We start from the raw sequence: 22,489 nt of genomic DNA on the forward strand, positions 1-22,489 counted from the left end.
GAAGTTATAGAATTAATTTACCTTTGAAATTAGGCCAAAATCAAATCAGTTTAAGAATTCTGAGATGGCTTATTAAACCAATGAAAACAAAATAGTAAATATCCTTTTGTAATTCATGCTACTCTGGAGTCTGGTAAGAGTGGAACAGGCTGGGTATTTTGAGTCTAGGAAGCAATTACCTTGTAAGTGCGCATCCTGAGGCAATGCAGTCGTGGGTCAGGGAAATTTGAGGAGAGAGCGAGGCATTTATTTCACACTCACAAAATCTTCAGGCAATTTGCAGCCAGTGAGCAGAGTCGTTGTGACCCAAATGGAATTGCATAAGAGAATAGCATGCCACAAACAGGACAGAACTGATTTATTTAGTAACATTTGGGAACCGTTTATAGAAGTTGTGTCCATTTATATTAATAGCTAGTGTTGGGGCTGATGAAATAGATGGCTTGTCCACAGTCATCGTCTCCTGAATGAAGGTGGGATGGAAAACTGGATAGATCCAAGAAAAAAGTGCTTCCTCTTACCATTAGGATTTTTCACAAATGTATCAAGCCTTAAACAGTTCTTTTACATGTATTTTATATGCTGTTTTGGAAAGACTAAAATGGAAAAGCCATTTATTTTTGGCTTGAACAATATTTGCTAGATATCAGGCATGAAAGACTCACACAATTTCTTTGTGAAAATATAAGATTAACTAATGGTTAATAAGCACTTAATATGAATAATGCCATTTAGGGTTTCCCCCCCACCAAATCCTTTAAAGTAGGTCCATTTACCATCCCACTTTTACAGATGAAGTAGGAATGAGGCCCAGAGGTTGACTTTCCCAGGGTAGGGGAGGAAAAAATTCTTATTCCTGTTGCATTCCTAGATTCTCCAATTCTCGCCCTATAAACTGTGCCAGAAGACAGATTCACAAGAGAAACATACAGATTTACTTAATGTAAGTTTTGCGTGACATAGAAGTCTTCATAAGGGAACGAAGACCCCAAGACATGCTAAGCTTGAGGGTTTTTATACTAGGTTTGATGAAGAGTGGAACGTCAGGAGAAAATGAGAAAGGGCAGATGGTATGAACACAGGTAGTCAACTAGGGCCTGTTTGGATTCATCTTGGGCCCTTTGTCTTCAGGAGGGTCTCATGACCTGCTTCAGGGATGAAGAGGGAGATCAAAGAGTCCTTCGTGCACATACTTTCTCAAAGTCCTCCAGCTTAAAATAGTCAATATGCCAAGGTGCCATATTTTGAGGTAGCATGTTCTGAACCTCATCAAAGGCAAAGTTTCTAAAGGTCTCTGACCCTGATCTTTAAAATGAGTGGCTTGCAATGGTGCTGTGATTCTCATACTCATTTTTAAAATATTTATTTATTTAGCTGCACTGGCTGTATATTGTGGCTTGTGTGCTCTTTAGTTGCAGCATATGGGATCTAGTTCCCTGACCAGGACTGAACCCAGGCCCCTGAATTGGGAGCATGAAGTCTTAGCCACTGGACCACCAAGGAATTCCCTCTCATACCCATTTATACACCAGAATCACTTGAAGAGCTTGCCAAAGAAATGGAGATTCCTGGACCAAACTTGAGAATTCAGATTTAGTAATTTCTAATGGGGTGGGGGTCCCAGGCACTGAATAAACCTCTGTCAGAGATTCTGATCTGTGATGTCCTGTGTGACTATAAAAGTCAGTCGGTGATCCTACAGCTTGTTGCTCTCTTGGCATCATAGGTGGATTCTGATGTGAGAAGCTGCTGAGGTGGCAGCAGCAGAACATCATTAAGCGAAAGCACAGCTAAATCATCTGTGCATCAAATGAGGCTAATTACACCAGCAAAACTCTTCCCGTCAGCATATGGATGAAGTGCACCATGGAAGCAGCTGGGAGAGATGTACCCCCTTTCCAAACTCACTCAGCAAGATGTAAGTGAGCTGAGGCAGCGTCCCTTCCTGAAGTTTCTAAATCTGCATGATCATCAAAAGCATTTGGTCACCAGAATAGTAATACGAATCTGAAAGCTTACAAGCAACAATTCAGATCATTTTCTCAGGATAGCTTCCTATTTACATGTAAATGATTTTCTATTTTCTTTATAAACGTGCTCAGTTCTGTCCAACTCTTTGCAGCAACCCCACGAGGCTCCTCTGTCCATGGGATTTCCCAGGCAAGAATACTGGAGTGGGTTGCCATTTCCTTCTCTAGACAATCTTCCCTACCTGGTGACTGAACCCACATCTCCATTGGCAAGCAGATTCTTTTTCACTAAGAAACCTGGGAATCCTATCACAATTCCACCTAAAAGCCTCCGAGTTGCTTTCTGCAAGAGCAACAAGATTTTTTAAACCATTTTTGTTTATTGCCATTAATATAATGGTTTCTGTTATGAAAGTGGTTTTTATAAAATGTATTACATTTCACAGTTGCCGTTGTTTTTCTTCAGGTGTTTCTGTGGTTATCCGTGAAATATGAAACTGGCAATATTTAACGTGTATTGAGGGTTTGCTCTGAGCCATGCACCATCCTACTTAATTTATATATTTACATCAATATCTATCTGTATCCTCATTTAATTCTCTCATTAATAACATGGTGAATATTACTCTCAGATATCTTTTATATGATGAGGAATTAGGGGTCAGTAAGTTGCCAAACATCACACAGTTACTAAGGAGTGGAGCTGTGGTTTGAATCCAGCAGACTGATTCAAGATCTTTGGCTTTTATATCATTAATTCCCAAAGTACAAATTTTGAAAGTAATTGCAAGGATATTAGTAATTTTTAAAAGAAAAAAAAAGCTTGAATTAACTAAATAAAGTTGGGGAGTATTGGGCTAAATAAATGGGTTTCTTTCACATATTATTTCTCGGAGTCTAAAAGTTCATGTGCTTTACAAATCTCTAAAAGACAATTGCAGAATATAACATTTCCAAACCTCCTTGAACACAAAACTCTTGTTGGTACAGTCTCTTTGCGTGTGTGTGTATGCGCGCGTGCGTGTGTGTGCGTGCTTGCGTGTGTGTGCGTGCTCAGTACTGTCCAACTCTTTGTGATCACTGTTCTGCAAGCTAAGCCTCGGAAATAATGGTCTGCAAATCAGTTGTCTGTAAAGTGGTCTACCTCTCTGCCCGCTGAGGCCAAGCTTTTACTTCCCTTTTACAGGACTGGGTGGAAGAGGACATCTCCACAAAGAGGCCAAGAGTAAGCTGCCACTGTGTATCTGTTCTTTACTTTAAAAATGATCATTCCAAGTAAATGGTAAAAGCTTTCTGGGGAAAAATGTAGCCATATATATGAAAAGCCTCTTGATCTTGGGGTGTTCGAAACAAACCATTAGGGTAGAAAGAAAATATTAGAATGTCCATTTAAAACTTCTCACATGTAATTTTTTCCATATGTTTTATTATACAGATGTCTGTATATATTTAAATTCATTTATACTTGTAAACATTATATATATTCAAGAATATATTGTTTGACAATGTATATTTTATATTTATGTATAAATATAATTATATATTATAGATGATATTGAAATAGTAACACGTGTATATAATTTGCAAATAATATACATGTATTGAGGATGGGTTATAGTAATATTGAGGGGATCACCTAAGCCATACATATGAAAAGCCCTAAATTTCCTTATGTTCTTTGACTTGGTAATTATACTTCTTGGTATGTATTCGATTTATCCTAAAGGAATAAACTTGCATGTGTATAAATATTTTACTACAGGGGATATTTATTGAAGAAGTGCTGTGAGCATCAAAAACAGTCCAAATATTCAATAATTGGAGATTGGTTACATTAATTATGGAATTTCCATATAAAGAATCTTAACAGGGAGTTATTAAAAATAATGTAGTAGCAGAATATATTATTGACTAGAAAAAAACACATGATTTTGTAAGTTAAAAAACAGACAGATGACAAACGATTATTGAGTTTATATGCCTGGAAGGAAGGACTGACTAGAGTGATAAACCAAAATGTTCATAGCGGTAGCTCTTAGTGGTGCAATAAGGGGAAATTTTATGCTTCCATGTGTTATCCTAAGTTTTATACAATAAATGTAAATTTTTGAGTAGGCACTATATTTATGTTTCAAAATTTGCACTTATAAAAGGTATACAGTAACAAAGTCTATTTTCCTAGTCCTGTCCCCCAGACAACCCATTTCTTTCTCCAGTAGCATCCACTAGTATTGGTTTCTTGTGTATCTTTCCAAGGATCTATTGATAAAGTTTGTATGAATATATATACATACATTGTTTTTATGTTTTATGACATAAATAATAGCATACAATACACTGCTTTGTACACATCTATTATTTCACCCATGTGGGGGGTATATCTGTAGAATACATTCCTACACACTGAAAGTATGCATTTGGTCAAAGAGAGTATGCATTTTTCATTTGGATAAATATTGCCATATTGTCCTCTGAAGTTATGAAAAAGAAAATATTTTCATAATTGCTTCCAGTACTTTAATGGTTTGAGTTTTTTTTTTTAATATTTCCATTTAGATCTATTTACATTTTTATCCTGGCTTAATGGATATTTAATAAGAAAAACAAATTATTTAAATATTAAATTCCTCACTCATAGTGAAATTCAAGTGCTGCTCATCCCCATCTGTTAGATCACAGGATCTGGATGCAAATAAGGGTATCTTGCAGAGGTTCAGCTTACGCCGTGGGTGAGTAACATAGCCAGACCTCTGCTCGCCTGTGTGCTGTTTTATTTGCTTCCAGAGTCTCATGGTAGTCAAGAGGCAAGCCCTGAGAGCTTGATTTCCACCTTCAAATGAATTTTTCACTTCAATAGACCTCAAGTCGCTGTTTGGATTTTTCTTCTGAAATATTGTAAGTTGCTTTCATCATTTAAATAAGAAGTGGCCTCCCCTGCAGTACTTGGGTGTGTGTATGGGCTGCATGAATTTGTATAGGAAGGAAGAGAACTAAGAATTTACTCCTGTAGAGGTTTGGGAGGCCTGGCAAACCTAAGCAGCTGTACTGAAATGTCAGATGGATTTGCACAGCTGACTCAAGCTGCTGAAGAGAGGAGCATAGTAGTTCCATAAATTGACCGTCTCCAGCCAAGCCCTGCTTAATATAGTTACAGCATGAACTTAGTTGCAGTCACCCCTAGCAGCTCAGCAAGCACCACTGGGGTTCTTGGTGGGGAGGGAAACCTCCTCAAGGTGGTATTGACCTGGGATACTTACTAACGGGGAACTTCTTGAGAGAGTTTTTTCTTTTTTTAAATCTTTGTTGATTATTTCTCCTCTTGTAGTAAGATAGAAAAGTATTGAACAGAGTCATGTCAGAACATAGCAGGAGTTCAGATCAAGAAGAAATCGATGGGGAGATTGATGAAGAAGAAATCTTGGCCACCTTGTCCCCAGAAGAGCTCAAAGAACTACAGTCGGAAATGGAGGTCATGGCCCCTGACCCCAGGCTTCCCGTGGGAATGATTCAGAAGGATCAGACCGACAAGCCACCAACCGGGAACTTCGACCATAAATCTCTCGTTGATTATATGTATTGGCAAAAGGCATCCAGACGCATGCTGGAAGACGAACGTGTTCCTCTCACCTTTGTGCCAACCAAGGTAAGTGGGGATTTGTGTACAAGGGAGAAATGGCTTCCTGGCCTGGGCTGATGCATGTCCCTGTTGTAACTGTCTTTTCTCAAGACTCCATGTTTTGTCTTGTTTTGTTGACGTTTATACATAAATCATAATATTTAATCCTATGCCAGATCAGAACTTTCTAGAACACTTACATAGTATAATTGGGAGGGAAAAAGTGGTAATTTCTTGTAAATATCTCTTTTAAAAAATTGCTGGGGGTTTCTTGTATAGGAAAACCTGTATTCTGTAGGCATGAAATTAATATTTAATGAATTAACTCATAACCCAGAAGCATTTGTCTTTTATGCTTTTTTTGACTCACAGGACCCTTTACAATGCTGAAGAAAGTTCTTTGTCCTCCTTCTGGCACATGTGTATATATGCACTATTTCACATACAATCTCAAGTATGTCACAGTCCCCCTCAAGTTCAGCCACATATCCTGCAATTAAACCAAGTCCAGTAACAAAAAATCCATTACCACAGTGCATTGGGTATCAGTGGTGAGTTTAGGAAGTTGATCCTATTAGGCTGTTTTAAAGATAGTACTTTCTTTAAATATGTTCCTTATATGAAAACTAGAAGTGCATCTCAGCATACTTTTTTAATGTTTCACTTAAAAGTGACTTGGCAAAAAGAAAACAGAGATCCTCACAGGTAAAGTCTCTTGTAGTTATGCCTGCTGATTTATTTTTGGTAGGTACATCTTGTCACATTACCATCATACCACCTGAAATTTTAGTAAAGTTATAAACTGATTTCATGGTCAGGAGAGTTTAAACATGTACTGCACTTAAGAAGGAGAAGGCAATGGCACCCAACTCGAGTACTCTTGCCTGGAAAATCCCATGGACAGAAGAGCCTGGTGGGGTGCAGTCCATGGGGTCGCTAAAAGTCGGACACGACTGAGCGACTTCACTTTCACTTTTCACTTTCATGCACTGGAGAAGGAAATGGCAACCCACTCCATTGTTCTTGCCTGGAGAATCCCAGGGACGGGGGAGCCTGGTGGGCTGCCGTCTGTGGGGTTGCACAGAGTCGGACACGACTGAAGTGACTTAGCAGCAGCAGCAGCAGCACTTAAGAAAATAAGTTGCTGGCTTTACCAAGTTAGAGTTTAAGGTACAATTTATAGACAGTTTACAACTCGAGTAAAAGCCAATTCTACATGAATACCAATTTCCGAGAAAAACAAACTTGGGTACTTTTTTTTTAAATTTTGTTTCATTTTTAAACTTTACAATCTTGTATTAGTTTTGCCAAATATCGAAATGGATCCGCCACAGGTAGCTTAATGGTTGGCTCCCCCTGCTGAGACAAATGGGAAATGCAGAGAAAACTTTAGGTAGGTTACATGTCAACTGTCAATTCCAACCTCTGATGTTATGAGCAGTAAAATCAAGGTCTTTCTTTAATTTTAGCCTTATATTTTATTGAAATAATATTAGTTTATAACACAGGTTTCACATATACAACATTATACGTTTCTATTTGTACATACAGTATTATTCTCAGTTGCTAAGTCATGTCTGATTCTTTGCAACCCCATGGATTGTAGCCCGCCAGGTACTCTGTCCATGAAATTTTCCAGGCTAGAATACTGGAGTGGGTTGCTATTTCCTCTTCCAGGGGATCTTCCTGACCCAAGGAGGATCGAATCCATGTCTTCTATGTCTTCTGCATTGGTAGGCGGATTCTTTATGACTGAGCCACCTGGGAAGATCCATATACAGTATACTCACCATTAAAAATGTAGTTCCCATCTGTAGCTCTGTAATTGGCCCCCTTTACCCATTTCCTTCTCCACAGATTAAGTTCTTGCTCACATAAGCCTCTGGGTCAAACTGCTACACCAGCTTTCAAAATGACACCTATGAGGTACACATCCTTTATGGGAAAGTGTGTAATTAATGTGTAAACATCTAATAAACATGATTGATAAGAGGCTTTTATTTTCCTTTCCAAACTAAGCAGTTTTTTTTTTTTTTCTAAATCTCTGGTAATTTTGTCCCCTTTTATAGCTGGCTTTGCCTCCTAGAACTTTCCTTCCAAAGGAACTGGACTGGAAAGCCTGTGCCTGAAGTATCTGGGCAGTTTTCACAGAGCTAAGCAGACAAAAAATCAAAGACAACGGTTTTGGTATATTCCAAAATATCAAACTGCTCTCATTTCCCCCACAATATCTTTCATTTTCAGGGAAATTTGTTGTGCACATTATACTAGATTGGCAAACATATTAGGTATGTAAATTTTGGTTAGGCCAATAAGGAAATTACTATGTAATACAGAGTTACTGAATACAAAATTCCTATTCAGCTGTATACAAAACAAAGACTTCAGTGAATGGATAAATAATTCCATAAGGTTTTCAAAAATAATTTTTAACTGCTTCTGGAACTGAACACTATCTTTAAAAACAATAGAGGGTCTGAAAACAAAATTAACTGGGTTTCATTTTAATACATGGGAGGAGAAAAACACAACCAAAAAAATGTGTGTCTGTGTCTGTGTGCCTATAGAAATTTACCTTTATTTTGGTTGTATTTGCTTATAAAACAACTAACAAAGACATACTTTGTTTCAGAAAAAAGTCTCAGTTTAGAATTATATAAAAAGTTAAAATCCCCCCATCCCTTCCTCAGTTATCTTAGTTACCTCTCTTCCTCAAGGATAACTATTAATTTGATAAACATTGCAACAGTCTGTTTCTCATATACATTTACAAACACACATATATATATAGTGTGTACATGTATACATATTCATATATACACATAAATATACATGTAAACAAAAAGAATACTATACCTAGAGCTTATTATTTTTTTCACTAAGCAATCTTTTTATTATCTTCAATAGATACTGCTCTTCTTCATATTTCTTCACTGCTACGTATTCTAACCTTTCTAAATTTCTCTTTTAGGAAAAAACTCAAGAACAGCATGAAGCGATAGGCAAAAGCAATAAAAATATGTCCCAGTATTTAAAAGAAAAACTTAACAGTGAAATCATTGCCCATAAAAGAGAATCACAGGGCAGTGACAATGTCCAAGAAACAAATAATGATAATAATGAAGATGAGGGGGAAGATGAAGAAGATGATGCAGAAGATGAAGAAGAAGATGAAGGAAAAGAAGACAGTGAAGAGAGTGATCAAACAAAAAGAGGGGAGGAAGGTGAGATAAAGGAGCAAATAAAAAATGGTGAGAACACGTGCCAACAGGTAACTAGTAAAGTAACTGAAGAACAGAAAGGCAGACCAGAGGCTCAAGACAAAATTGAGAAAAAAATATCAAAATTGGATCCCAAGAAGTTAGCTCTAGATACCAGTTTTTTGAAAGTAAGTGCAAGGCCCTCCGGAAACCAAACGGACCTGGATGGGAGCTTAAGGCGAGTGAGACAAAATGACCCTGACATGAAGGAACTCAACCTGAACAACATTGAAAACATCCCCAAAGAAATGTTGCTGGACTTTGTCAACGCAATGAAGAAAAACAAACACGTCAGAACCTTCAGTTTAGCGAACGTGGGTGCGGATGAGAACGTAGCATTCGCCTTGGCTAACATGTTGCGTGAAAATAGGAGCATTAGCACTCTCAACATAGAGTCCAATTTCATCACAGGCAAGGGCATCGTGGCCATCATGCGGTGTCTCCAGTTTAACGAGACACTCACCGAACTTCGGTTTCACAATCAGAGACATATGCTGGGCCACCACGCTGAAATGGAAATAGCCAGGCTTTTGAAAGCGAACAACACTCTCCTGAAGATGGGCTACCATTTTGAGCTTCCGGGTCCCCGAATGGTGGTAACCAATCTGCTCACCAGGAATCAGGATAGACAAAGGCAGAAAAGGCAAGAAGAACAGAAACAGCAGCAGCTCAAAGAGCAGAGGAAGTTAATTGCCATGTTGGAGAATGGGCTGGGGCTGCCCCCTGGGATGTGGGAGATGCTGGGAGGACCAATGCCGGATTCCCGGACGCAGGAGTTCCTCCAGACTCCTCCTCCTCGACCTCCCAACCCCCAAGCAGCCCCCTTCAGTCGACAAAATGAAGTGACAAAAAAGCCATCGCAGCCGCCGAAGTACAGGACGGACCCCGACTCCTTCCGCGTGGTGAAGCTGAAGAGGATCCAGCGCAAATCTCGGATGCCAGAAGCCAGAGAGCCACCTGAGAAAACCAATCTCAAAGATGTGATCAAAACGCTCAAACCCGTGCCGAGAAACAGGCCACCCCCGTTGGTGGAAATTACCCCCCGAGATCAGCTCTTGAACGACATTCGTCACAGTAACATCGCCTATCTTAAACCTGTAAGTAGGAGAAGGGAGAAATGGTGAACACAGGGCTACAGTAAATCTCTCCCAACTCTATTCCCTGTTCGTTTTAACACCAGGACATTCTCACTGTCACTAACTGAGGGAAACCCGTCAGCATTACTGGTAGATCTAAATTATTGGTTATCCTCAAAGACACAATCTATTTGACTGCTGTAACCAGGATACTAACAGCCCACATTTATGAAGCATTTAGTATGGGCCACATCCATTATATGAATTAACTCTTACAATCACCTTAACAATCCTGTAAGGTAGGTATTATTATTCTCCCTGTTTTATAAGAAGGAAATTGAGGCTTAGAGATGTTAAATAACATTTCTAGAAAAGACTCAGAAGTGGTTGAGTTGACTTTGAAATTCAGTCTTGAGCATCCCTGGTCAAGCTTTTGTTCACTCCTGCCACACAGAACTGACAAGCTGAGATCCCCAGGGAACTGCTGCAGGAATAAGTAAGAATGAGGCCTAATTAGGCCAGTCATTTGTGGATAAGTGCTTCTGTAGGGCTTTAAAAAGTTCTTTTTCAGTAGATGAGTGGATACCACCCGCTATTGCAATTATACTCTTTATATTTTAGGTAGGCGGACAATAATAAATTTAAGATTAATGTCTCCATGAATAAATGGAGCTTTAAAATATTTTACTGTTATTTCAGTTTTCTTATTATGACTCACTGTTACTACTGCTGACAGACAAAAATGTTCCATTCCTTTCAGCTTAAGTTACAGAAATAAATTTTTTTATAGTCATTACTATGAGGGGATTGATAATTAACTGCATTGTTTTAAAATCTAATATGTAATTTAGCCACGATATTACATTAATAAAATAGTCAATATGTTATGCCATCAGAGAGTCACAGTTTTTTCAAGATAGTTGAACCATTTCCATGTAAGCTTGTTTTTTCCCCTGCTTTAAAGAGATTTATATTCTAAGACAATACAGGGAGTTTGCTGGCAGCCCAGTGGTTAGGATTTAGCACTCTCATAGCTGAGGGCCCAGGTTCAATCCCTGGTCCATGAACTAAGATCCTTCAAGCTGTGTTGTATGGCCCCCCACAAAAAAAAAATCCACAAATATGATTGTTACTTATTCACATATATATGTATGTCCCTTATTCCCATCCCCTAGAAATACAGAATTGACAATATTTCCTTCTTCTAAATCGAAGATGACTTTCAGCTGTGACTTAGAGGGATTCTGAGTCTTCCTGTGGCAGGGGCCAGGCTGAGAGTGCTAGAGGTCACATGAGATCGGGCCGGAGATCTCTGCCTGCCCTTGGGCACAGTATCAACACTTTCTGCACCTGCTCTTCTCCAGGCAGCCAGACCTCTGCAGGGGGTGAATCAGGGTGCTGTTTTGAGAGAGACTAGGGCTATCACTCTGTAACCAGTTGTCAAAGCAAATCCCGGCTGCCGTGGTGGCTAGACAGTGAGAAAATAGCACTGGTCCGAAAAGAGTAAAGAGAAGTCTTTTTAAAATCTGCATTAAAGGTGGAATGTAGACTCAGAGTAGACAAAAGGATGAAGGTTAGATGATCATCTGACCCCTCTCCCTGCCTTCTGAAGGAATATGAAAAAAAAGTGAAAGTGATCAGTCATGGCCGAGTCTTTGCGACCCATGGACTGTAGCCTGCCAGGCTTCTTTGTTTGTGGAATTCTCCAGGCAGGAATACTGGAGTGGGTAGCCATTCTGTTCTCCAGGGAATCTTTTCGACCCAGGAATCAAACCCAGGTCTCCTTCATTGCAGGCAGATTCTTTATCATCTGAGTGACCAGGGAAGCCCTCTGAAGGAAGATTCTCCTGAGCAAATCTGCTTTGCCTGGAGTGGGCTGAATTTCATCATCCATTTGTAATAAATACTTGTCTAGTGCTGCCATGTGTCAGGCACCATGAGCAGTGAGTAAGACAGGTATAGTCGTAACCGCATGGAGCTTACAGTGTTGGTTTTCTCATTTTCATGGTCAAGATACTCTCTGCCTTTTAGTTAACTGAGGACACTTCAGCTTTGAGTCTAGATTCTAGAGCAAAAGGTATTAAGATAAATTCACGGTAATAATTACCAAACTGCCATACTCTAGTAAGTACTACATTTACTATTTTCAATAAGTTCTTGATTGGTATCAGTTTTAAGTTGTGTGTGTGTGTTTAATGTCCACTCAGAAAGAAAAATACATAGCAAAGTGAACTCTGACACAGTTTGTGAATGGGGGTTTTGTACATCAGTCTTTGCTTTGAAATGTCTTTTATCTATTCCATGGGATTGGCATCTTCTCCTGCTTTCAGTTGCCTGGCTTGGCTTGCAATAGACATCTCTTGACATGTATCTTAGATACAAAATACCACACAACTTCATCAGCGTGGTCCTATAAAATGCTCTGCAAGAAAAATGTGAAAATGCATCATCCAGCTGACAAAAATTCACTTGACTGACATCAGTTCGCTTGGTACTGCTGCATTTTTGTGCCTTGCTGCATACATAATAAATGTCTGCTTTAATGCTGACTCTCAGTACAGTCTCTCTTAAAAGACATTTTTTATCTTTTTCTTTTGAAATCATTTGAAATGTGTGGAAGTTTGAAAGAGTAGAAAGAATTCTTACAGACCCAACACAATTTCTCCTATTTGCTTTGTCATCCTTTAAGGGTATTTTAAATACCTCTGCGTGTGTTTAATTCCAGCAGGACACAGCAGTGGAAGTGCTAATGGTATGAAAAGCTATACTGTGCTTGTGCGGCCGCCTGCAGCCAGCTACTATAAAACACTATTGATTGTGAGATGCTTTCTGATGTAGGGGATATGGAAACATCAGAAAACGCGCATCTTAGACTCGGTGAAATATTGTAAATGCCATCTGTGGTGAAATTTCAGGATCTCAGCAGAAAAGAGCTATTTTTGGCTGGTCAAATGAGACACAGCGACACTCACTTTAAGGAGGTAAAACTAAAGATTATGGGGGTTCCCCCTCCCCTCTTGATTGGAGGACAGAGATGTTCTTTAAACCACCAGATTTTCAAATATGAAGTTAAAATTCAATTTAGAAATCTTGTCATTCTTTCTACTGATGCTCCTACCTAAAACTCTAAATGTCCATAAACATACTTAGAATTTATTTTCTCTTAAAGGAAAAAAGTTTTTTTTCTCTCACGGACTTGGAGATGTTATTTTTGTATTTTCTAGAGCATAGATCATGAAATACTCAGTTTATATTTTAAATTTATGGGTTTTTTTTCCCTTTTAATGTTTATTCTCTCCCCATCACATGCTTCTGGCTTGGGATTCCAGAATTGAAGTTGCTAGCAGAAAATAAAGGACAAAATCTGTATTCTTTCTTGGCTCAAGTGCTGCCTCCTCCAAGACGTTGCCTGTTTAAATCATTTTAAGAGAGATGTATTCTGTGGGCCAGGTATTGAAAACTAGAGGACTTAAAACCCAACCTGCAGGCCTATTTTGTTTGGCTGGAGTATTATTGTACAAATTATAAAATATCCTGCAATAATATCCACGTATCTGGCAGCATTTGAAACATCAGATCTAGCCACATGGGCCTGAATATGCATGGCACAAATAAGCTGAATTGGTGGTGGTTTCTCCCTTGAGATAGGTAATGGACTCTCCAGTTTTAACTCAGTCTCCACCATGCCCCACTTCCTGGAACCTGGCCTTTTTCACTCATTTGGATTGCTTATTGGACTCCTGTAGAATTTTTTAGTTTATTGTGTTGTTGTGTTTAGCTATGTTTTAAAGGACTTTGTCTTATCTAACTGAATTTATTAATCACTAATTTATTTCCCTCTGAGTTGGTAACTCTGAGTCAATATGATGCCAGCCCAAAAGAAAGATGTTAGACTGGTATAGACATATCCTTCATTGATAAATATATGATTTCCTTTCAACTTAAAAAATTTGGTGGCCTACTCACTGCCAGCCATCCCAGATGAGTATCTGTACTTGCACTGAGATAGAAATCTCATGTGCAGAAACTATATAATTTACAGAGACCAACTGCATTTATATCATATGCAATTTTTGGAAGTGAAAGTGTCAGTTGCTCAGTTGTGTCCTACTCTTTGCAACCCCATGGACTGTAGCCCGCCAGGCTCCTCTGTCCATGGGGATTTTCTAGGCAAGAATACTGGAGTGGGTAGCCATTCCCTTTTCCAGGGGATCACAGGTTTGATCCCTGGGGCAGGAGGATCTCTTGGAGGAGGGCATAGCAACCCACTCCAGTATTCTTGCCTGGAAAATCCCCATGGACAGAGGAGCCTGGCGGGCTACAGTCCATGAGGTTGCAAAGAGTCGGACACAACTGAGCAACTAACACTATGCAACCTTTCAGTTCAGTTCAGTTCAGTCGTTCAGTTGTGTCCGACTCTTTGTGACTCCATGGACTGCAGCATGCCAGGCCTCCCTGTCCATCACCAACTTCTGGAGTTTACTCAAACTCATGTCCATTGAGTTGGTGATGCCATCCAACCATCTCATCCTCTGTCATCCCCTTCTCCTCCTGCCCTCAGTCTTTCCCAGCATCAGGGTCTTTTCCAATGAGTCAACTCTTCACATCAGGTGGCCTAAGTATTGGAGTTTCAGCTTCAACATCAGTCCTTCCAGTGAATACTCAGGACTGATTTCCTTTAGGATGGACTGGTTGGATCTCCTTGCAGTCTAAGGGACTCTCAAGAGTCTTCTCCAACACCACAGTTCAAAAACATCAATTCTTCTGCACTCAGCTTTCTTTGTAGTCCAACTCTCACATCCGTACATGACTACTGGAAAAACCATAGCCTTGACTAGACGAACCTTTGTTGGCAAAGTAATGTCTCTGCTTTTTAATATGCTGTCTACGTTGGTCATAACTGTCTTCCAAGGAGCAAGAATCTTTTAATTTCATGGCTGCAGTCACCATCTGCAGTGATTTTGGAGCCCCCAAAAATAAAGTCTGACACTATTCCCATTGTTTCTCCATCTATTTGCCATGAAGTGATGGGACCAGATGCCATGATCTTCGTTTTCTGAATGTTGAGTTTTAAGCCAACTTTTTCACTCTCCTCTTTCACTTTCATCAAGAGGCTCTTAGTTCCTCTTCACTTTCTGCCATAAGGGTGGTGTCATCTGCATATCTGAGGTTATTGATATTTCTCCCAGCAATCTTGATTCCAGCTTGTGCTTCATCCAGCCCAGTGTTTCTCATGATGTATTCTGCATATAAGTTAAATAAGCAGGGTGACCATATACAGCCTTGACGTACTCCTTTTCCTATCTGGAACCAGTCTGTTGTTCCATGTCCAGTTCTAACTGTTGCTTCCTGACTTGGATACAGATTTCTCAAGAGGCAAGTCAGGTGGTCTAGTATTCCCATCTGTTTCAGAATCTTCCAAAGTTTGTCATGATCCACACAGTCAAAGGCTTTGGCATAGTCAGCAAAGCAGAAATACATGTTTTTTTCTGGAACTCTCTTGCTTTTTTGATGATCCAGCGGATGTTAGCAATTTTATCTCTGGTTCCTCTGCCTTTTCTAAAACCAGCTTGAATATCTGGAAATTCATGGTTCATGTATTGCTGAAGCCTGGCTTGGAGAATTTTGAGCATTACTTTACTAGCATGTGAGATGAGTGCAATTGTGCGGTAGTTTGAGCATTCTTTGGCATTGCCTTTCTTTGGGATTGGAATGAAAACTGACCTTTTCCAGTCCTGTGGCCACTGCTGCATTTTCCAAATTTGCTGGCATATTGAGTGCAGCACTTTCACAGCATCATCTTTTAGGATTTGAAATAGCTCAACTGGAATTCCATCACCTCCACTAGCTTTGTTCATAGTGATGCTTTCTAAGGCCCACTTGACTTCACATTCCAGGATATATGGCTCTAGGTGATTGATCACACCATCGTGATTATCTGGGTCATGAAGATCTTTTTTGTACAGTTCTTCTGTGTATTCCTGCCACCTCTTCTTAATGTCTTCTGCTTCTGTTAGGTCCATACCATTTCTGTCCTTTATCGAGCCCATCTTTGCATGAAATGTTCCCTTGGTATCTCTAATTTTCTTGAAGAGATCTCTATTCTTTCCCATTCTATTGTTTTCCTGTATTTCTTTGCACTGATCACTGAAGAAGGCTTTCTTACCTCTCCTCGCTATTCTTTGGAACTCTGCATTCAGATATGTATATCTTTCCTTTTCTCCTTTGCTTTTCACATCTCTTCTTTTCCCGGCTATTTGTAAGGCCTCCTCAGACAGCCATTTTGCTTTTTTGCATTTCTTTTTCTTGGGGATGGTCTTGATCCCTGTCTCCTGTACAATGTCACGAACCTCTGTCCATAGTTCATCAGGCACGCTGTCTATCAGATCTAGTCCCTTAAATCTATTTCTTACTTCCACTGTATAATCGTAAGAGATTTGATTTAGGTCATACCTGAATGGTCTAGTGGTTTTCCTTACTTTCTTCAATTTAAGTCTAAATTTGGCAATAAATAATTCATGATCTGAGCAACAGTCAGTTCCTGGTCTTGTTTTTGCTGACTGTATAGAGCTTCTCCACCTTTGGCTACAAAGAATATAATCAATCTGATCTCGGTGTTGGCCATCTGGTGATGTCCATGTGTAGAGTCTTCTCTTGTGTTGTTGAAAGAGGGTGTTTGCTATGACTGGTGCGTTGCTATGCAACCTTTGGTGCCAGTCAAACAAGATAACTGTTTTAATGCGTCCAGGTTCAGTTGCTCAGTCGTGTCCAACTCTTTGTGACCCTGTGGACTGTAGTTCACCAGGCTCTTCTGTCCATGGGATTTTCCAGGCAAGAATACTGGAGTGGTTGCCATTTCCTTCTCCAGGGGATCTTCTGACTCACTGAGCGAACCTACATGTTTGGCATCTCCTACATTGGCAGGTGGATTCCTTCACCACTGCGCCACCTGGGAAGCCCAACTGTTTTATTATTCACTTAACTTTACTTTCGGCTCACTTATGTGTATCTGGACTGGTTTCAGCCAGGTGCCTAAAGATACAATTAAGTTTTTCCTTCAGAAAGATTTCAGGATAATAATTTTCCAAGCAGCTTTGGTTAGCCAAAAGACTCTATGACACATTAGCAGTCATTATGAGTACAAAAATTTAAGATGATAGACTCCTGAGTTTTCATCGCTGGCCATTTTTTCTTTGCCTCATTTATTATGTCTTATTTCTTTTGAACTAAGATTTCTAGATTCTATCCTTTTGCAATTTTCTCCTTTTCCCCATCTTATCTTCTCTGTTTCAGTTATCACATAATCTAGGACAATCTCCAAATTTCCCTTTCCCTTTAAGTCGCTCAGGGTTTTCTTAGTACCTTTATTCAAAGAAAGTGAAAGTGAAGTTGCTCAGTCATGCCCGACTCTGCGACCCCATGGGTAGTAGCCTGCACCAAGCTCCTCCGTCCATGGGATTTTCAAGGCAAGAGTACTGGAGTGGGTTGCCATTTCCTTCTCCAGGGAATCTTCCCAACCCAGGGATCGAACCCAGGTCTCTCACATTGTAGACAGACGCTTTACCATCTGAGCCACCAGGGAAATCCAATCTGTCCCTTTATTCAATCTGTCCCCAAATCAAGCTTCCCGTTTCTAGATCTGTAGTTGTTGTTTCTGGTTCCAGATTTTTCACATTATCTCCATTCTCTCATACATTCAGGTCTAAAGCCCCAAATGTTGTTTGTTGTTGTTTGGTGCTAAGTCATGTCCAACTCTTTTGCGACTCCATGGACTGTAGCTTGCCAGGCTTCTCTGTCCATGGAATTCTCCAGGCAAGAATACTGGAATGGCTAGCCATTCCCTTCTTCAGGGGATCTTCCCAACCCAGGGACTGAACCCTCATCTCCTGCTTGGCTGGCAGATTCTTTATCACTGAGCCACCTGGGAACACAAAAACCCCCAGAGTTCCCTTAATTTCCTTCCTTTTTTCTGTCCATATTTTTGCCTAAACAAAACAAAACAAAATACAAGAAGAACACCAAGAACCCAAACCCAAGAGAATCTTCAAGAGTCAAGGCCAAATCTAGAATAGAGCTTGAGCAATGTTACACTCTTTATGGAGGGAGTCTCCATAGAAGAAAGCAATGTAACATTTCAAACTCATCTCAAAGGAGCATAAGTGGACCAGAATTATACAGACCAGGAGCTGCCCTTCCCTGATACCAAGTGGGAAAAAAGGAATTTTTTATGTACAACTTTTTAAAAGTCTATGATAGTGATTCTCACATTTTAGCATGTATCACAGTCACCTGGAAGATAGAATACAGATTACTGAGCCCATCTCCAGAGTTTCTGGTTCAGTAGGTCTTGGATGGGGTCTGAGAATTTGCATTTCTGACATGTTCCTTGGCAATGCTGATGCTGCTTACTTGAAGGCCGCACTTGGACACTCAAAGTTCAGTGACATCCATGGCAAACCTTATCTCCTGATGCCTCAGGTTGACAGCTCTCACAGACACAGCATTAGGTCTCCTAGTGGATTCCGAGTTCCTCAAGGTAGATCTTCCTCATCTCTGTCCCAGGCACCCACTGAGGTGTTGACCCGGAACAGGAACTCCATTTTTGTGTGCTGAATTAAATAACCCCTGCTGAAACGGGTCTTCTCATCCTGCCCAGTTGCTCCCAGCCACTGGGTGTATGTCTGTGTGTGTACACTGTGTAATACTATACACACTTAACAAAAAAACTATTTTTAACAAACAAGTGAAGGGGGAACAGGGCCCCCTAACAATAATGTGAGTAGATTCTTGTTTGTTGAAAGTTTTATAATATCAGATCTAGTTATCTTTTCCTTATTTCTTTTTCAGTCTTTTGTGGTCTGCTTGGAAATGACTTTTTAAAATCTTATTTAGATATTTGCCTATCTTTTTCCCTGCTTTTGGTTTATAAAAAAATATTCCATATTATAGATGAATTAAAGGCTTGGATTTTAGAAGTAAGTAGGAAGCAAGAAGTCTGCTGTTTTATTTCTTTGCCAAGTAGCTAACCACTGATCAGTGACTCATTCTTTTTCCCAGTGATCTGAACTCACAACTTGGTCACATTTTAAATATGTCAGTATGTCTCTGGGTTTAGTATGTTGGGTCACTGTCATGCTCTTGAAAATATTTTTATTAATCGAGAACCCATCTATGCATATATATGTATATATGAAATAACCTATATTTTTTTCCATTTGACAATGGAAAGAACACAGTTTTGACTCTCTGTTGCAGCTTTGCACTTAATTTAAGTAACTGGCATTATTTATTTTACTGGTGTTCTTCTCTGATGGTATTCTCCTTGGGTGACCCCTACCAAGTTGCAGTCACACCCCTCCCCTCCTGAAAGTCTGGCACGAGGGAGGGAGAGGGACTCAGAAGCACATGGAGGACCCTATGGATTGAAGACCATGCAGGCAACAGCAGCACATCCAAGGTTCTCCCCAGTGGGCAGGGTGTTGGGAAACCTTTTTGTCCAAAGGTTGTAGGCAAAGAACTGGCTGAAGAGAGTCCATAGCAGATGTCTGCAGTGGTCTATCACATGGGCAGGTGGACATGGACAACAGGAGGAAAGATATTTTTAAGTCATTATCATACAAAATCTCAGGGTCCTTTGGGCTTTAGTCAGCTTTCTCTGAAAGTTACCTTCATGGTGGATAAGTCATTCTCCTTAGATATAACACCAATTGAAACCTATTAAGAACTTGCTTTATCTTTGAGTTGTTCCTATGAAACAAAACTCAAAGTTGATTTTCAGTCACACTTACACTACTCTTTTGCAATTTTTTTTTAACCCTTGGAGGGGGGTTCTCCAAATAACATTGTAAAGTTTAGTGAGTGTCAAATTAGTAATACATTTTAAAAAGGAAGGACTTCCCTAGTGGCTCAGATGGTAAAGTGTCTGCCTACAATGTGGGAGACCTGGGTTCGATCCCTGGGTCAGGAAGATCCCCTGAAGAAGGAACTGGCAACCCACTCCAGTACTCTTGCTTGGAAAATCCCATGGACGGAGGAGCCTGGTAGGCTACAGTCCACAGGATCACAGAGTCGGACACGACTGAGCGACTTCACTTCACTTTAAAGAGGAAAGAACATATTTGTGTGTTCTTACAGTGGTGTTTATTTGGTGGTTGAGATGAGTAATGAAATCAGGCAGGTCCAGGTTCACATCTAGCTCTGCCACTTCCTATCCTGGTGACCTGAAGCAGATTGCCTGTTCTCTCTGAGCCCATCCCCTCTTTACAAGGTGGTCGTAAGATGAAATGAGAAAATGCTTTAAAAAGAAGTGTTAGCATTGATTACCAACTTGCATCACTTGATCCTCATGGTAGCCTTGTGAATAAAATACTATGATTTTATAGCTGAGAGAATTGATGCCCAATACTATGCAACTCCCTGGAGGAGGGCATGGCAACCCACTCTAGTATTGTTGCCTGGAGAATCCCATGGACAGAGGAGACTGGTGGGCTATAGTCCATGGAGTCACAAAGAGTTGGACATGACTAAAGCGACTGAACATAGCATAGCATAGCATAGCATTATGCAACTCGTAAGTTGCCTAGTGGACCAGGCAGATTCTAGCACCTGCCCTCTCTTGTTTGCATTGTAAGCTTCACCACGTGCTCAGAGCCCTTGGATCTGTCCCTGTCATCAGTAGATGCCCAGTCTGTGGTGGCTGTGGTTATTGTTTTATCATGATGGGTTGGGGGCACTCTCTGGCCAGATTTTTTAATCCACTTTATACCTTTTGAGGTATGTACATTTTGCCATTTTTGCTGTAAAACACTTGAATAACTAAGATTCATTTTTCCTCCTCTTTTCAAATGCTTAAATCACAGGTGCAGCTGCCAAAAGAACTGGCATAAGAGACAACAGAATAATCAGGGGAAGAAGGAAGTCATTTAATGACTCTGGGATTAGAACTTGACGACTGCTTCAGCCGCATACTTCTGGATCCAGGTGGTGGAACTGGGAACATTGCTAAGTGATACGAGTATTTTGTAAAAGGCAGAATACTTAGCCTGTGACAAAATAGAAGCTGAAAAGGCAGGGGGAGGAGATAAACTATCCAGGGCAGCATTTTCTACTTCCAGTTGGTTGGAGTGACTTAGATGAAATTTAGAGTCTTCTAGCAGAAGTTAATATTTTCATAAACCTTTGCTTTATTATTGCTTTCTTCTGATAAATAACAATAAATATGATACAGGTGTTAACTATTATATTCCCAGTTTTGTTTTCTTCTTCCATCCACTCTGCTGTAATTTATCACACAGTATCTTAAAGAGGACAGAGCATGCTTCACTCTGTGGAAATGTGCAGGGTGAATTGAACTCCAGGCCTTTCAGAAGTTTTGAAATCGGATAATTTGTTCATTACCTCTTCTCTGGAGAATCAGTTGCGATTTCTGGTTTCCACCCCTGCCTATCTTTCTGTCTTGGCCATTCCCGTGTGTTGGGGGGCACTCCGGAGAGGGGTTTCATGAAGAGCAAACGCTTAAGCCACAGGACATGGAGAAAACAGTGTTTCTGGAAAAAGTAACAGGGAAAACAAACCCTGCTTATATATAAAACCTTCTGTTTGCATATATACAGAGAAAATGGGAGACAGCATGCTAGTTTTGTTTAAAACAAAAGACATTATGAATAATAGATTTACTGAGCTTTGATTTTAGCTAAGTGTGTGTGTGTGTATATATATATATATTTATTTAGTTTAGCCTGTAAATGATCTTGATCTTGTTCTCAAAAATCTTAATGAAACTTGCTAAAGAATTAAACTTGAATTCCTTATCCTATCATTCAAGGCCCTCCATAGCCTCTTCTCGGTTTGGTAATTGTCTTCTCTGCCACAGATGCTTTATATTATTTGTTCACCTTTGTTTTTTAATCTTACTATAGTTGCTTTACAATGTTGTGTATATACTATTCTTGATAAAACTTCCTCAGGCTTTTGCTGTCTACAGAGTACCCTTAGAGACTCCACAAGAGTCTTCCAGACAACTCCATCCCCAGTGTTTGTTCTTCTTTCCAAGTTCCTCGAGCCCACAATTATCTGTTCAAGTCACTAGGTGCAAAGAATCTAGAATTTTGTACTGACATGGCGTGAGACTTAGAAATCAGGAAGTCACACTTTGATGCCTTTTCTCTCTCCCTCACCTGAGCAAATAATTGGCACCTGTCTTGTTTTATATAATTATAGGCGACACATCACAGGCAAAACAGGCTAGGAGAGAATGGACTTAATGAGAACAAACAACACAATATTTGGAAGGAGAAGTCGTGGGAAAGAAATATGATGTTTCCTTTTTTTAAAGGTAATTTAGTGGAAACAAAAGTATCTGAATTTAAAGTTATAGTTTTCAATCAAGTAACTAATTTTATTTAGACTAGTCAAAGGCTGAGAGTTTTGTTTTCTCCTACTTTGCTATTTCTTTAAAGCATCCTTGGATACAAATCCAGATGGTTTAAAAAGAGCTGCGATAAATACAACTTCTAAAGTGTCCAGCATATTCTGTATTTAAGAAGCTAAACTCTGATGGGACAGAGC

General features: G+C 39.8%; 1 protein-coding gene across 1 annotated transcript; it reads left to right on the forward strand.

Annotated features, from left to right (window-relative positions):
* The first annotated feature begins 4,709 nt into the window (after positions 1-4,709).
* LMOD3 (leiomodin 3) lies at positions 4,710-21,740 on the forward strand. The gene is made up of 4 exons (XM_005890967.2): positions 4,710-4,865; positions 5,296-5,613; positions 8,558-9,943; positions 20,782-21,740. Exons 2-4 carry the CDS (start codon positions 5,323-5,325, stop codon positions 20,806-20,808), a joined length of 1,704 nt encoding a protein of 567 aa, XP_005891029.1. The 5' UTR covers positions 4,710-4,865; positions 5,296-5,322; the 3' UTR covers positions 20,809-21,740.
* Positions 21,741-22,489: the final 749 nt, after the last annotated feature.

This window comes from Bos mutus, chromosome 22 (genome assembly GCF_027580195.1).
Source record: "Bos mutus isolate GX-2022 chromosome 22, NWIPB_WYAK_1.1, whole genome shotgun sequence".
NCBI classification, from domain to species: Eukaryota; Metazoa; Chordata; class Mammalia; order Artiodactyla; family Bovidae; genus Bos; species Bos mutus.